Source organism: Telopea speciosissima, chromosome 9, assembly GCF_018873765.1.
Source record: "Telopea speciosissima isolate NSW1024214 ecotype Mountain lineage chromosome 9, Tspe_v1, whole genome shotgun sequence".
Taxonomy (NCBI): domain Eukaryota; kingdom Viridiplantae; phylum Streptophyta; class Magnoliopsida; order Proteales; family Proteaceae; genus Telopea; species Telopea speciosissima.
The window spans coordinates 50,204,316-50,221,461 of NC_057924.1; the positions used below are offsets into that span (position 1 = coordinate 50,204,316).

The 17,146-nt window shown below is 38.5% G+C and overlaps 1 protein-coding gene across 1 annotated transcript; it reads right to left on the bottom strand.

Moving 5' to 3' along the window:
* Window positions 1–784: 784 nt before the first annotated feature.
* LOC122639702 (CSC1-like protein ERD4) lies at window positions 785–17,019 on the bottom strand. The gene is made up of 6 exons (XM_043832611.1): window positions 16,752–17,019; window positions 15,780–15,925; window positions 15,291–15,566; window positions 5,286–6,130; window positions 1,763–2,018; window positions 785–1,411 (listed from the first exon to the last, which is right to left on the bottom strand). Exons 1-6 carry the CDS (start codon window positions 17,017–17,019, stop codon window positions 1,031–1,033), a joined length of 2,172 nt encoding a protein of 723 aa, XP_043688546.1. The 3' UTR covers window positions 785–1,030.
* Window positions 17,020–17,146: the final 127 nt, after the last annotated feature.

Genomic DNA, 17,146 nt, shown 5'->3' on the forward strand with positions numbered 1-17,146 from the left:
AAGTAGATAACACGTTTTAAATCTTAATGCAGGCAAAGCATCTCTCCTTTTTCAGTCTTTTTCGCCACATTGTGTATAACAAGAATCAAACCCCTCTGCTGCTGGTGGGCAGATGAAGAATTTCTTACTTTGAACCAGCAAACTCCAGAGCCTCAGTGCACAAGGTAGGGCACCGGTACATTCCAATAGTGATTGGTTAGAAAAGAAATCAGCAAACCCTTGCCTCATCACAACCATCGAACCGGAAATGGTGAAAGAACTTCCCCTGCGCTTGACCTCCGCTCTAGATTGTTGGATAGCCTCTCTCATATGTAACTTGACCCCCAAAAATGACCCAGAATATGAACTGCCATAATCTACTAGTGATCCCGTAACTCAATTCATCCAACAGAATCGTACCAGAAATCTTAACTTGAATGCAGCAGCCAACCTCTGTTATACATAAGTAGCATGTCACAGACTTAAAAGAGCCCCTCTTTTGGGGTGTGCAGCTGGAGTCTGGACCCGATACCACTCTAGGGATTAATAATATATGATGAAATAGTGAAAGAAAATGCAACAATTTAGGTGAAAGATAGTGCTGGTTGGTGACTTTGAAATATTGAAGTTCTATTGGTTGGGGAAAAAAAAGAGTTCTCATAATTTGTGCAAGTCCATAGAAGTCCTGAAAACCCAAGAATCACCTTAGAAGACAAGGGTATTGTGCTTCAAATTGAGGTGAGTAGCAAGAGAGATACAAGAAAACCTATGGTTAACACAAAAGGGGGGAAAAAAACTAATAGTATTAATCAGCTGCAAATTTACCTTCCATGGCAGCAACAAGGAAAATCTTACACTCCAAGTAGAAACAAACAGAAAGTTCTCACACTATCTGGATTGAACATACATAGATTACAAAGATCTAAAGAAATGGTTCCTAGAGTTCATCGCCAACAAAACCCAGCAGGCCAATTGAGGTTCCATGATCTAAGTACAAAAAAAAAAAGGAAAATGATATTCTGTGGACATACATATTTGTCTTGTATTTACATCAAATGGATGATCCTGTTCTTGAAAATTGAGAAAGAGCATCCTCGAACTGATCACCATCATCAAACTTTTCCGATCTCAAACTTGGTGGGATGAATGATCTGAAGATGGATTCCAAGTTGGGGATCTCCTTCACTTCCCGGTAGGCAACCTCAAGAGGGGTGGCTTCGAATGATCGATAAAACTTCTTGGAACATATATAAGTGAAGAGAAAAGAAAGTATGATAAGGGGTATCAAGAGAACTGTGAAGGGGAATTTCTTCAGTCCAAAGTAGCCAAGCATTGTAATTTGGTAGATAATCAGAGCAGCAAGAATACGTGAATGCATGTGGGGCCACATGCGCCCATAGCTCTCATATGATGGAACATACACTTTTAGGGCCTGTAAGAAAGAAATGTCAACTGTAAGAATGAAAGTTCTTTGGGGAAATTATCCAGATCAACAAAAGAAGCGAAAATCATACATGTCCTATCCACCCAATATTCAAACCAAACGAGTAGATTATTAGGTTTTAGCCTTTTACGTTAGCCTGGGAAACCTCCTAGGAAGGGTCCATCAAAAGTTATCTCCTATAAGCCCTTAGCATACATGCTATGTGGGCTCCATGTGGATTCAGATAAAAACATTTTAAAAACTTAAAATAGAACTCCATCCAAGTTGCTCTGAGGGTTCTTGACAGCAGAGTTCAGGATTAGCACACATGCTATATGTGTAAACAGTAACTTGACAAACCTGATTTCGAAGAACAAGCCATCCAATGCCAAAGTAAACCACGCCAAATGGAATGATGATAGGAGCTATAACAGAGTAACAGAGGACAACTGTGATGATTAGCATATCATTTGGAACCGTTGTAGCATAACCAAAATCCCCAGGAGCCCAGGCTTCTTTCACCTCAGCTTCACTTTTACAGAGATACTTCCTCTTTAAATGGTAAATGATCAGAGGTACTAGCCGCGAAAGCTCAAGCCCATAGCCAACAAAGAACCTGAGACATTCATGAAATTAATACACTCGCTTAATGACAAGGAACCTGTCCAGCTGGTTTCAAGTACAAAAATCAGGCTTCTATATGCCTCAAGGACAAAGGCCCAGGCAGCTTGATTGGATTGCTAGATTGACCAATCAAGAACATTACATAGAGGATCATCCGTCTGCAATTTAAATCCCAAATTTCAGGCCCCACCTCAATCTTAAGGCCAACCATGTAATTGACTCTTCCCCTCGCATTTTCAGTGAATTCTCATGTTTTATGGTTAAGTCAAAATTCAACCACATAAAAGGAGAAGAAAAGAAGGTTTACTTTTGCCATGGGTAAAGTGCTTCAGACTGCAAATTTCAAAGACAAGGACAGTGGGGCATACAAATGTGTTTTTTGGGTGCCACCTATGGTTCCACGTTGCAGACATCATTTCCTCTACGCTGGCAAAAATTATGGACCTGCTAACCACTTCCGCATATATAATTCTAAAATTTTAGGGAAAATGTATCCAAAAATAATTAAGAAAAAAAGGAAGTGGAATGTACTTTTAGAAGACTAGAAGTTGTTAGCCATGCTTTAGGGTGAAAACAGTAGGGCAATCATGAAAGAGCACATCCAAAGAATAAAAGTTGACAAGCAGATGCTGAAATGGAAAGTGCTAAAAGACTAGGAAGAATGAAATTCTAACTGAAAGAAAGAAGGTTGCCTCAATCAGTGATCAAATATTTGGAGAATATAAGAAGTCCCTAGTCAAGTGTTTTGATAACACCAGCACAACAATAATATGGTGACTCCAAAATGAGAAATAACATACCAAAGGATATGACTTCAGACAGTGAGAAAATATTGGATGTGTTCCTACAAGCTATACAGTTGCATGTGAACAAGAGCTGCAGAACAAAATATTGGGTTTGTATCTCTTGTATTCTATAGTGGTTACATAATTAAAATTGTACTCGTATATATATTTGGATCGGTTTTAGATCCATTAATTGTACAGGGGTGAAATTGTTATTGTGTGGGGATTAGAGTTTCCTATATATTGCCTCTATGGGAAAAACCCTAGACAAGAGAGATCACATTGTGAGAAGTGTTTTTCTAGCTTAGTAAAAAATTTCTAGTTTTTTTCAGGTGGATGTAGGCATTCATGCTTAACTACACATTCCTAGTGTTGTGTGAGATTGTTTTCTTGGTTTCTTCTTTGTGGTCGCGCATTCGTTCCCAACAAGTGGCATCAGAGCGAGGTTCGACAAATTGCCGGAGGTTCTAGGGAACGGGTTATGCGCAAGGTAAGCAGGAGGTACAATTGCAGGTTAGCTTTCCATTATAAAAGTGCATAGATTGTTTTCCATTTACATACCAGTGAAAATTAGATAGGGAGAAACATTGAATCATTCCGAGGTACGATTTTGAGGTATGATTCCGCATACGTGAAGGAGAGAAGAGAGGAAGAAAAAAAGGGGGAAAAGAAGATTGAGCACAGCACAAGAAGAGGGGAAAAGGATTTATCTGAAGGAGAGAAGAGAGGAAGAAGAATAAGGAGAAAGAAACAAAAAGTAAAGGAAAGTGTCGTACGAAGAGAAGAAAAAAAAGTATGACAAAGGGACATGAGTTTTTTTTTTTTTTTTTTTTTTTGGGGGGGAGGGGTCATTTGCTTGGTTTTTTTTTCCTTGGTCCTTGGTGAAAAAGGTCAGGTCTAACTCCTCGTCCTCAACCTGAGCTTGTGACTGTGTGCGACGCGGTTGTCTCGTGTGCGTAATACTGGAACGTGTGTGAGCACCATGGTCCTGTTCCTGTGTGGCATGAGTAAACTGAGTCTCACTTGTGAAACACACCGGCTCCTGCTCCGTCTCTTGCTCGTACTGGTACTGCCCGTGCTTACGACGATCATCATAATAACCACCACCACCATCATCATCAGATGGCGACCCATCTTACTTGTGTTCTTCATCAACCTGGCCAGCCTAAGTCTTAAAAGTTTGAGGTGACTCTGAATGCACACGCCCCTCTTCCGACATATATTTATCCACATCAGTACGCATGGAACTAGCTAAGGCGGTCTCAAGGTTTTGATCCAGCACGGCACTCGTTTGCGAGATAGAGTTGAGATAAGATTGATGTATTTTACATTTTACATTCCTAATGCTTATTTAAGTTGTTTTACATTAATTGTATGCTTTACTACTAAATTATGTGTAGAATAGGACATATTAGAGACGGTGTACGTCGTAGCCCACAAACCTAGAGTCCGAAATCAAACTCCTATTTGGACTTTGATTTTTCGAAATCTGATAGTGTCATTGTGTTTAAATGGCCCAAAATAGGTAATATACCAAGTTTCATGACCAAACTAGGTCAAAAACTCACCGAAACCAATCACAGAGTTCAACCCCCAAAAAAAACATCAACTCGCCAAGATCGATCTCGGCCCAACTCGGTTTTCTGCCTGGCCGAAACCAGGTCTGAAACCGAGAACTCGAACCATGCTCATACACCCCCCCCCCCACTGTCAAAAAAAAATACCACAATATATAGTATGGATAAGTTCCATTAAGGTTTGAAGATAACTCCCCAAAATATTATTGTCGTGGATTGTATTGGAAAAGTTTGGTTTCTTCAAAACAATAAGCATAATTGAGATCTGTCTAGGACCCATAGCTGTAGTCTTAAAGTTAACAAGATCAAACACTCCACTCATGTGTTTGGATCTTCCTACCCACCTGCTAGCCATAGGTGTAGCATTAACATTTTTTCAAATGAAAAAAATATATAAAAAAATCTAAAGCACAATCCACACATGCAAAGGACACATCTAGGAATATTCACCACCAGGAAGAATTGTACGATTGGATAACAATAGATTTCTTGTCACTTATCAGTTCAATTTTTTTCTGGTAAAATCTAACAGATGTATTGGATTTGTTGAATTTTATTGGTTTGATACTTTGGCAGGGAATGTACCAGGTGGTCAAATCAAAGGGCAAATCTAAACCTTTGCATGTGTGTCATCTCTTGCTACCGTCAAATGCTTTACCTAGAATGAAATGATATTTTATCATGGTTGAAGCAACCCAAAATTAATGCTTGTTAGAAGTTATAATGAAAGAACAGAATTCATGAAAATTGCATTCTGTGCATAACCTTGGAAATTTGAAACACCTGACAAATATTAGAATATCTAAAGTCTGTCTCAGTAAAACATTTAGAAAGAATGAGTGTGTGTGTGTATGGGGGGGGGGGGGGGGGGAGACAAATCGAAACTAGAAAACTTACTGCAATGCCACAAAGGTCAGAAAGAAGGTCGCATTAGCAGGAAGACCGGTACCCAGAACAGTTATAATTGTGTTTGGATGTTTCTCTATGTCCTTGAACGTACTGAATAAGGTCCCACCTACAGTAACTCCAATAAAAACATTTAACACTGTGAAATAGAAATACTTCCCTGAGGTGGCTCTCACAGCATGAGCCACAGAAGGGATTCCTTCAGCCTTCGAGAGCATCATAAGAAACTTTGGCAACAAAGCCAGAAACACAATTAGTGCAATCTGAGGTAGATAAGCTTCCAATACCGTCTTGATCACATTCAGCTCGACAATAGGCTTCAAGAATGGAAGTAACCTCTCTAGGTTCTCCAGAGTTGTGAATGCAGAGATTAACCCAATTGGAATCATGTAGAAAAATATGGTCAAAGCGACAACCACATAAACAATACTTTGACGTATCTTTCTCTCATAAAACTTAATTGTAAGATTACTCCATATTATTTGACGCGGTTCTGGAGCTTCTGTAACTGTCCATGAGTCGGGCATCTGGGCATGAACAGCCTGAGCTGCAGAAGCTGCAGCCAGCCTGTTGTTGAAGAAGACAATAGCCGCTGCTTGCTGCTTCTCTCTAATGGTGGTCTTCTGTTTAGATTCTAGTTTCGGAATCAGTTCATTAATCTTCTCATTGCAGTAATCTATTGTGTCCACTTTTTTGCCAATAAGACCAAGGAAGCCAACTCCATTTGTCGGTCTTGTTCCTTCTGGTGTTCCTAATGTTTTTGAGGCTGCAAAAACGGCTTCAGCACGGGCAAGCTTCTTTCTGTATCCTTCCAACTCTTCCCAAATTTTGTTGGCCTGAGGATCAGTTGTCAGTAAATTTTTTAAGTGCTTTATACATTAAACTCTACAGATAAAGTTTCAATTGAAACACAATAAAGCAACGGTTGTCAGTAATTTTTTAAGTGCTTATAAATTAAACTCTACAGATAAATCAGTTTCAATTGAAACACAATAAAGCAACTGTTGTATTATGGACCCATTAACAGAATTCGACATCTAAGCCAGCCATTTAACATGCAACATATTTGTGGATGGTTAGAGAGAAAACATAGCAAGTGCTGCAAAAAGATTCAAAGGACAATATTGCAATGGCAATTGAGCAACCTTTGAGCACCACATGAAAGTGTGCTGTCAAAGAATCACCTAGGGATCTACATAAGTACCTTCGATGAACAGCCAGACCTTGATCCAGAAATACATATCAGACTAAAGCCAACCAAACAAGACAACTGTCATCTCTCTCTTTCTACTTCTCTCCATTGATGTTCTCCAAACCCTTATTATATTTTTTCTGGTTCCCGTGATCGTATCAGTGTATCACTGTTTATACTGTATGGAACCAACACTCGCATGATATAAATCTAACTGAACATTTTTCTCTCATACCCCCTGGGAATAATCTTCCTAACTATATACTTTCAGTCCACTTACCATTCTATTCTTTGCCTTTCAAGGATCATTGCCATGCCTCTTGTATAGCAATTTATGAAAAAAAATTATTGACAACCAAATTCCTCAGCTGATTACGGAGTAAATGTTTCATACTTACAGCTTTGAGGAGAATGTTCAGCAACTAAGAAACAACATATACATAAAATTAGTATAAAAAAAAGGCAGATGCTAAAATGACAGTGGAAACACTGGAAAGGAATAGAATCATAATGCATATGGGTGGCTCTGAATGGTGAGATGAGGAAGATTGAATAAGAACAGTCATGTACACTGAAAAATAGTCGGAAGAAGCAGTATATTACAATTTGTCTTCAATGAAAAGGTTGAGGCAAATGTTTCGCAACCAAGAAAACCCACATACTATAAAATGAGTTTATCAAAGATTCAGATGCTGAGATGGACAAGTGGCAAGACTAAACAGAAAAAAATCATTAATTAACTCAGAAGCGTGAATTCAGGAGGGCACCGACAGTTTAGATGAGAGAAAATCAAATGATGAGTTTATCAAAGATTCAGATGCTGAGATGGACCACTGACAAGACTAAAAAGAAAAAAAAATCATTAATTAACTCAGAAGCGGTAATTCAGGAGGGCACTGACAGTTTAGATGAGGGAAAATCAAATGAGAACAGTAAATGTATAATGAGTAACAGTCAGAAGCAGTGGTACAGTACAATCTTTCTTCTTTCTTCTTTGGGAAAATCAACTCTCTAATAATTTAGGAAGAAAATAAAGCAACCCCACTATGAGTCTATTACCGTACTGCAAATTTCTTTTTATTTCCATTATCCATAAAGCTTTTCAATGTATCTCATTTAAAGCTCTACCACCTTCTCTTAGGGCAAATAAGCTCAACTTTATTACGATTCTGCATAATGAAGCACATATCAATGACCAGTAATCTATGTAATGTGGTTAGGCTCTCCTCTGGTATAACCTTACAGTCCTTACATAACAACCTATCGGATCTTTTAGTTAGAAAGAAATCTATTTGGCTACTATTTTGCCTACTTTTGAAAATAACTAAATGTTCCTCTCTCTTTTTGAAGTAAGTGTTTACAATGGATAAATAATAACCCACAGCAAAATCTAAAACTGAGATCTCCTCCTCATTCCTCCCTCCAAAACCATATTCTCCATGTACACCTTCATAGCCTCTACGATCTCTCCCAGCATGTCCATTCAGATAACCCCTATAATAATCTTTTCTCCTTGACTAAAACCTTGCACTAATCATCCATGTGTTCCCAAAATTGTAACTTACTACTTTCATCCAATCCTACTTCGGGTGTGTAAGCGCTAATTATATTGACAACCTCTTTCTCCAACACAAGCTTATAACAACAAACTCAGCCTTATCCCAACTTAATGGGGTCGGCTTCTCCACCACAAGCCTAATGGATGATATAATTTTGTTAGCAAAATCGGGAGTTAGAAAGAGAGAATGAGAGAATAGAACGGTTTGATTTCATTGATAGGTAAGTCCCTCTATTTATAATAGAAGGAAATATTACAAAGGGACAAAAATAGACAAAAATACCCCTAACTAGCTGACTCAATAAGAGCAACAATCTAATCATAATAACTTAACAACTAAGCAAGCCCAAAAGGACCATAATACCCCTATTCTGGATTACATATTCCAACACTCTCCCTCAAGCTGGATTATACATATAAGTAAAAAGAAGCTCCAGCTTGAATTAATAAGAAAGAAAAAAACTCCATCATTCTAACACTCCCCCTCAAGTTGGCGCATATAAGGCACTAATACCTAACTTGAATAAAATGGGAAGAAACAAAGTCGCAATAGAGTCCAGCTTGACAGATGATTGAAGCTCCCAAATAAACCTTCAAGAACTTGAAATAATTGATCTTCAAACAACTGGGTAGACTTGATTAGCGAAGCTCTCACCAATCTTCAATAGTGGTCTAGTGATGAATCTCAGATTGTCATAGTGACATAAAATCTTGAAGTGAAAGACTAGGGCAGCAAGCAACGGAATAAACTAAATCAGGCAACGGAAACAACTGAATCAACCCAACTGTAAACCCTCAAATAGGCAGGCAACAACCAAATATCTTCAATACGCAAAACTTCAATCTCCCCCTTACGACAAACTCAACCTAATAATGAAGGATACCCAATGGAAATGGTGGAGAAAACTGATCTTCTATGTTTTTTACCAATGTTCATGCAAGTTCTACGTTCTGCAATGTCTGCAGGTGTATTGTACATAATCCCCCCCTCACGTATAGTAGTACACGTGGACAAAATAACAAAGATGATGTAAGAGATAGTACAAAAGTATAAACTTCCAAAATTCTCCAAAGGTGCTATGGGTATGGAAAAAGGAAGGAATAGCATGTTAGAGTAAACCATAAACTTCCAAAGTGGTTATGGGTAAATGCCAAAGATATGGTATGGGATATTGGTAAGTGAAAAGGCAGTGAGAGAAAGAATCATGGAGAAAAAACACATAAATTTTCAATACACCTGCAGGGGAGAAACACCAAACTCCAATATTTAGATCTGATCTAAAGAAGAAGACAGATCTGATTTGAAGCAAGGAAAGGCTCCAATCTTCAAGGCTTGATCAAACTTCAAACAAGGAAGAACCAGTGTGCAAAACTCCAATCTATAAACTCCCATATGCTTAAGGGTGTCAATCTGGAACCGTAACCGTATACCGAAACCGAAATCGCCCGTGTAAAACCGTATCAAACCGCACCGTTGCAAAAACGGTACGGTACGGTACGGTATGGTCATACGGTACGGTACGGTACGGTATGCTGAATAGAACTGATGAAGATATCTGGACAGAATTGATGTAATAAACTGCACGAAAACCTTGATCACATCTGAATAAGAGAACAATAATGCTTGGAGCAATCTCCCAAAGTATGCTGAATATAAACTTGTAGAAAAGCTTCACACAACTGAATAGATTCGTAGTTGCAACCAATAACCATGGAACAACTGTTGTAATCCTAAATAGAAACTGACCTCCAAATTAGTAGATTCGATTCTTCAATAAGGCGAAAGAAATTCGATCTCCAATATTAGGCAAACACAGTCTCAAGACTATGGCAGCAGTAGTCCTCATAAAGGCAGCAATAACACCTTAACTAGTCATGCTTACAGAGGCCAATCAACAGAACTAGCAAGGTATGAATGAAAGCTCAATAGAACCAGCAAATAGAAGACAATAACTCAGCAGATCCAATAGTAATTAATGCATCCAGCCACATGGAAACTAGAAAAAAAATACGTTGATAGTTGTAGAAGTTGACCATAAGGAAGAAACCTGAAATTTGTCAAAAAAACTCCATGAATGATGCTGAACCTTGGGCGGAGTACTCCTCTGATGGTGATAAAACTCTGCTCAAAAAATCAGCAAGAGAGGACGGCCCTAACCCTTAGATCGATTATAGTCAGGGTTTTGTAAAAACCCTAAAACTTGAGATCGATTGGAGGGTAGGGGGCTTCAAAAAAAAACTGATGATGACTTGTCCAAGTGTGGTGATTTCTGGTAATAGATGCTGTCCTCAGCTGCTTGAATGGATCTCCAATATGAACAACCAATCTCTTGTAGTGTTTAAGACTTGATCTTCAAGAGGGAGAAACACCAAAAAGTGCAGAAAAAAATAGGGCAGCAGCTATCGTAGGTAAAAGTACTTTAAGCCATGAATAGTTGAAGTAGATTGCCTCTCTTGATGGTAGAAACACCTCCAAAAAACCACAGCAACAGCAAACCTCCCTAACCCAAAAATCGACTTGTGTCAGGGTTTTGGAAAACCCTAAAAAGTAGAGATCGATTGGGGTAGGGTCTTCAAAAAAAACTTGGAAAGGTGCAATACTGAGGTCGAGTGGTCCTTGTAATGGAGGAAAGTAACCCACAAAAAATCAGCATGAATAGAGAATAGTAACCCTAGTATCGATTGGAGTCAGGGTTTTGAAAAACCCTGAAAAGGTGAAATCGATTGAGTGTATCAAGACTGGAATGGTTAATGAAAGCTGGAGAAGAAAAAAAGGGACAAAGAACAATGGAATAACGTAGATAGCTGTTGGAAAAGAAGGCAGAGGGAGCTCCAATAATGGAAGATCAGCCTTCCAAGGTGATAGGAATCTGATCTCCAAAGAATTCTGGGAAACTCCAAATCACAGAGATGGTTCCAACAGTTTTCGATTAGAAATTTGTAAAAAAGAGAGGTAGGTTGTGGGAGGGCAGCAACTAAATCATTGGATTAGGTTTTCCTCATTAGTGCTGCCCTCTTACAAGGAAGAGAAGCTTAAAACCAGAAGAAGGAGAAACCGAGAGAGAGAGAAAGGAAGGAGAAGGTGATGGAAGAAAGAAAGGTTTTTTTCCTTCTTTCTAACCTAGATCGAGTTGGCTCGATACAATGTTAAAGTAACCATGAGTTAGAAAGAGAGAATGAGAGAATAGAATGGCTTGATTTCATTGATAGGTAAGCCCCTATATTTATAATAGAGGGAAATATTACAAAGGGACATAAATAGACAAAACTACCCCTAACTAGGTGACTCAATAAGAGCAGCAATCTAATCCTAATAACTTAACAACTAAGCAAGCCCAAAAGGACCAGAATACCCCCACAGTATTCTGCATTACATATTCCAGCACTCTCCCTCAAGCTGGATTATACATATAAGTAAAAAGAAGCTCCAGCTTGAACTAATAAGAAAAAAAAAACTCCAACATTCTAACAAATTCTATCTCCAAATCTTTTAGCATCTAACACATCATTCATTAAATATTTATCCACTACTATGCCCACTTCACTTCTACTACTTTTATCCCCCCATATACCAAAATTTAAACCGTCCAACTCCTTAGCTTCTTTTTACCTTTCCATCTAGTCTCTTTAATACATGCTATGTTAATCCTTCTCATAACATTTATCAATTAAAACTATTAACTGTTAAAGATCCAATGTTCCAACATTCTAACCTAATCCTATGCTTTTGGATTAGCCTCTTTATCCGTACTCATCCACGGTGCAAGAACCCTTGCCTACTTATCACCACAACCGGACTGAGACACGAATGCGTCGCATCACTTACGGGGGATGCCCTTGGTAACCCTTGCTCACTTTTCACTACACCCGGGTCATAGTGTAGCTATGCACATTCTCGTAAGTAATGCCCTAGCATAACATTGATAAAATTACAGGAAGGATACGATCAGCTATGATGTATGGTGCGGAATGTTGGGCAGTTAAGAAGCATCATGTAGATAAACTCTATGTAGCGGATATTAGGATGTTGAAATGGATGTATGGCAAAACTAGGAAGAATAAAGTAAGGAATGATCATATTAGAGCTGATTTGGGAGTAGCTTCGATACATGAACAAGAAAGTCGTTTGAGGTGGCATGGCCATGTTCAAGGGAGGCCTTTAGATGCTCCAGTATAGAGGAAAGATTTGATTCAGATTGAAGGAACTAAAAGAGCCAAGGACAGACCTAAAATGACCCTATGACAAGTGTAAGGAAAGACATGCATAGTTTAGGCCTTGTATCAAGTATGACCTCGAATAGAAATAATTGGAGGGAAAGGATCCAGAAGTCTGCATTACTCATTTTGACTTCACCTGGCATAGATAAAAAAAAAGGGCATACCCAAGGCCCACCCTTTATGGCATAGATTTTTAAAAAAATGCACGAGGCCCCCGCCACTTAGGGTCTGAGGAGGGTCATAATGTATGCAGCCTTACCCCTGCTTTTGCAGAGAGGATGTTTCCAGACTCAAACCCGTGACCACTTGGTCACAATGGAGCAACCTTACTGTTGCACCAAGGCCCACCCTCTACCACATGGCATAGATATATACGCAAAATTAGGGTGTCTAAGGTAAAAGAAACTTTAAGAAAGATGAAGTTCCTTAGTGTATGTTTTTTGCTGATGATATTGTTCTCATGGATGAGACGAAGGCATGGATTAATGCCAAGTTGGAGTTATGGCGACAACCCAGGAATCAAGAGGTCTTAAGATAAGTAGAACAAAGATTGAATATATGGTCTATAACTTTAGCCATACTAGGACAGTTAATGAGGTGGTGAATATTGTTGAGAATGAGATCCCACAAAGTGGCTATTTTAGATATTTGGGCTCAATCATTAATAAAGAAGGTGATATAGAGGATGATGTTGCCCAGAAGGATAGATGAGGTGGAGAAGTGCATCCGGAGTGTTGTGTAAACGGCATACTCCTTTAAAGCTTAAAGGAAAATTTTATAAGACTATGAAACGGACAGCTATGATGTATGGTAATGTTGGGCAGTTAAGAAGAGTCATATAGGTAAACTAAGTGTAGCGGAGATGCAGATGTTGAGATAGATGTGTGGCAAAACTAGTTAGGATAAAGTAAGGAATGATCATACTAGAGCTGAATTGGGCGTAGTCCTGATTCATGATAAGCTATGAGAGCGTCGTTTAAGGTGGCATGGTCATGTTCAAAAGAGGCCTTAGGATGCTCCAATATGGAAGGGTGATTTGATTCAGATTGAAGGGACTAAATGAACCACGGGCAGCCTAGATTAACCATAGGAGAAGTAGTGAGGAAAGACATGCATAGCTTAGGCCTCGTATAATGTATGATTTCGAATAGAGCTGATTGGAGAGCAAGGATCCATGTGGTCGACCCCATTTAGTTGAGATAAGGCTATGTTGTTGTTGTAGGGCAAGGATCCATATAGTCCACCCCATATAGTTGGGATAAAGTTTTGTTGTATATGTAAATTTTTACCTTCTAAATTTCCATTTAGACTCCTTTGTTTTCCAGGTAAAAACAGCGCAAAGGGAAACTTTGAGGTATGGACCGGCTGAATCAATATAATAGGCTGTTAAAGCCAAAGCCCATTCATTACAGCTCATCAGCTAAGTCCAACATCCATGGGGTGTAAATTAAAAGTTATTTTTTAAGTCGGGGTTTTCCTTATAATTAGTTAGGGCTCATTTGTAATTCTTATACGTTTAGGGGTTTTCTTGCAATTTCTGTTTTTAATTATCTATTAGGAGCTATCAAAGCCCATGCATTACACAGATTACAGCTCATCAGCTATGTCCTACACTCATGGGGTGTAAATTAAAAAGGTATTTTTTAAGTTGGGGTTTTTCTTATAATTAGTTAGGGCTTATTTGTAATTCTTATAAGTTTAGGGGTTTTCTTGCAATTTCTGTTTTTAATTATCTATTAGCTAGCTATCAAAGTCGTTTAAATAGGAAACTAAATTTTCGTTCTTTTTTTTTAAACAAGTTTTGTAATAGCAAATGAATAGAAATTGTTTGGTTTGAGAACTGATTTTTCTCCTCTCCTCTCTCCACACAGTACTGTTCATCGTCCCCTTCTCTCTCTCCTGCAACCTCTCGTCTTTCTTCTCAGTTTCTCCACCTGCAGCACCCTAGTTGCTAACAGATTTCTTCTCTTTTTCTCTGTTCAGGTTATTCCCAATTGCAGATGCAGGAGCATCTCTGTTATCAGATTCTGAACACAGGTTAGTTTACTAACTTCTTCATTTTGTTAGCAGGAAATATGTCAGCTCTGTTTCTGAATTTTCTAATTTCTGTTTTGTTTTCTTCTCATATTCCTTCCAAGTTTCAGATCTGGATTCTGTTATTCTGCATCTCTGATTTTAAATCTGAACCCATAGCTAGTATTCTGCTTCTCAGAATCTGAAATTCTGCATCTACTATGATCTGTTAATTAAGTCCTAACTACCGCTTTCAGTTGATTCTCTATTCTGTTCGTTGATCCCATTTACTGTTATCAAGCCCTATATCTAACTGTTGCAATTATTAACTGATTCGGGACATGTTTGCATCTGAGATACATAATCCTTTGGATATTCAGATTGCATTATTTGATATCAACCTTGCTACATTCTTCGTCCACTTTTGGCCGCACACAGTCTCTGAAGAGGATTGGTGCCGTAACAGTATTTTCAGACCAGGGTAAGGTGCACGATCATTTACGTATAACGGTGATTGACAGTGGGAATTGTACCAACATTGTGTTTCTAGATCAATCCCCGAAATAATCCAGCACATATAGCCACAAGGTGGTGGCTGTTGAACACCCTAGCCCTTAGATAGAAGAGAAATCCTCTATAAAGCCAACCTGTCAACTTTGGTGACCATCTCAACCGAATAGAACACCATATCTGGGGTGTTTCACCTTTTCTCAATCATCAGGTTTATTGAACAATCCAAAATGAACTAAATTTTCTAAGCATCATGTTGGAGGTGAAGCCGTCATACTGGTCCAAAAATTAAGTGATGAATATATGGTGACATAGACACCATATCCTCTAAAGTTGAGCTCTAACAGAACTGCCACATGGCATTTGTGACAGATTTGCTTCTGGTATATGGGCCAAAATTACCCAAATCCTTTATTAATTATCAGTAAAATTTCATTGAGACCAGAAACCAAATTCAACCTGCATAGATGAAATTAACAACATTGAAAGAAATGACAAATACTACCTCTTTGTTATCTGTGACCACCAATGAACGGTAAAATGTTTCTGAATGGATTGTTCTGAAATACGAATCAATTTGTTCTTTACGACTTTGGCCTCCATGTACCTGAGGTATGTCTCTGACGAGAACAGCAAATTGCTCAGGTTTCACTTCTGGAGACATTAAAGCTGCAGCTCTCAGTTCAGAAACATGTTTATATGCCTTCCACAAGATATAAAACGTAACAAAAGAAACCCAGTAAGTTCCAATCAAGTATACCCAGAGTCTTGGACTCTTCTCCTGAAACACATAAGGGAAATTAAAATAAACAAAATTGTATGGGAGAAATATTATTACATTAAGTACCAGTATGTGTTCCAACTTCCACACAAGAGATCCTAACTGTCCTGTGTTCCGAACAATTTAGGTGTAAATTGGCTGCTTAGTTCTCAGACCGAGACAATAAACTCAATGGGGAAAATGACACCTGGCAGAGAAATTCATTTAGCTTACTTCAATGTTTCCCATGGATAGCTTGTCAAGATTGTTGAAGGTCCCATTGCTGGTGGTATCTGTGGTTGCCTTCACATGCTCAGTTGCAGCGACAGGCAGAAGAAGAGGTAGTAGCATGAGGCCAGATAAAACCAAGATGGCCAGTGCTGCCACATAAATTAAACAAATGAAAATCTAAAAAGGAGAAGAAAAAAAATTAAAATAAAATAAAAGAAGAAGAAATTACTCTGGCTTTCAACTCCTTTCGATCAAAAGTCTGATTATAATCACAGAGACCGGTAAAGACGGTTATTCTTCTTCAAGGTTCCCCAGGCACACACAAGTGTTCCTATAGGCATAGGAACAAAAATTCCAGGGAAAAAAGTGCCCCCAACCCCCCCCCCCCTCAAAAAAAAGAGGAACCCGCTCCAGAAAGGTGCTCCATCAAAAAGACCATCGGAAGAACCAAAAATAACAATAATCACTAATTCCAGAAGGAGAAAAAACAACAACTCCAGAAAGAGGAATTATCCAAGTACTTAAAAGTTAAAAGAAGACTTGGAAACAAAAACAAAAAATAAATAAAAACCCGTACCAGAAAGATTAATTAATCCAAGTAACCACCCAGTCATCTGGAAAAAAAAAATGGAAACTACCCAAACAAAAAAAAAAGGTACAAAATGAAACATACTTAACAAGATAAAATAATATAGAGGAGGAGAAAATTCATGGCAGAAACGGAAATTCGATAAAAATAAAAATAAAAAGAGCAATAAATATGTCAACTAAGAATCTAAGAATTGAAAAATTAAAACAGAGAAATCAGACAAATCTATGGAAAACCAACTAAGCAACTAAACAATGTAAAAGACTAAAATAAACCCAGAAATCTCCGTTTCCCAAAACCCAAAAAAAGAAGAAGCAAAAATTACCCCAGAAGAATATTGATCCAAAAAAAAAACACAAATTTGCAAAGGAGCGGCTCACACTCACCGGAGGTCAAGAAGACGAAGTAAACAGCAGTGTCGACGCCGGACAAAGAAATAACATCTGCTTCTGTAGAGTTCAACGCTTCCCGAATCCAAGCAAATGGACTCCTCGACCCTGACCCTTCCAATGGATCCAACCCTTTGAGTATACGATTCGGGTAGTAAATAACAGCGTTACCAGGTTTTCTCGAGAGCCATGCGAACACAAGCATCAAAACCACAAATATCAGAAAAGACGTCGTAAGCGACGTCAAAAACGAAGTGAAATCCATCTCTCCTTAGTCCGTCCTTCCTTCCTTCCTTCCTTCCTTTCTTTCCCTCTGCTCCTTCTCCAACTATTTTTCCTCTTTGCTCCTTAATGAGGCCAAATTGAAACCAGAGAATAAACAGTCGCAGCAC

What these genes read in the sequence shown, in the direction of transcription:
- LOC122639702 (XM_043832611.1), bottom strand. Translation starts at nt 17,019, where the DNA reads ATGGATTTCACTTCGTTTTTGACGTCGCTTACGACGTCTTTTCTGATA. An exon ending in TGGTCACAGATAACAAAGAG is followed by an intron (nt 6,131 to 15,290) that starts GTAGTATTTGTC and finishes ACTGATCCTCAG; the next exon opens with GCCAACAAAATTTGGGAAGA. An exon ending in GGCTTGTTCTTCGAAATCAG is followed by an intron (nt 1,412 to 1,762) that starts GTTTGTCAAGTT and finishes TCTTTCTTACAG; the next exon opens with GCCCTAAAAGTGTATGTTCC.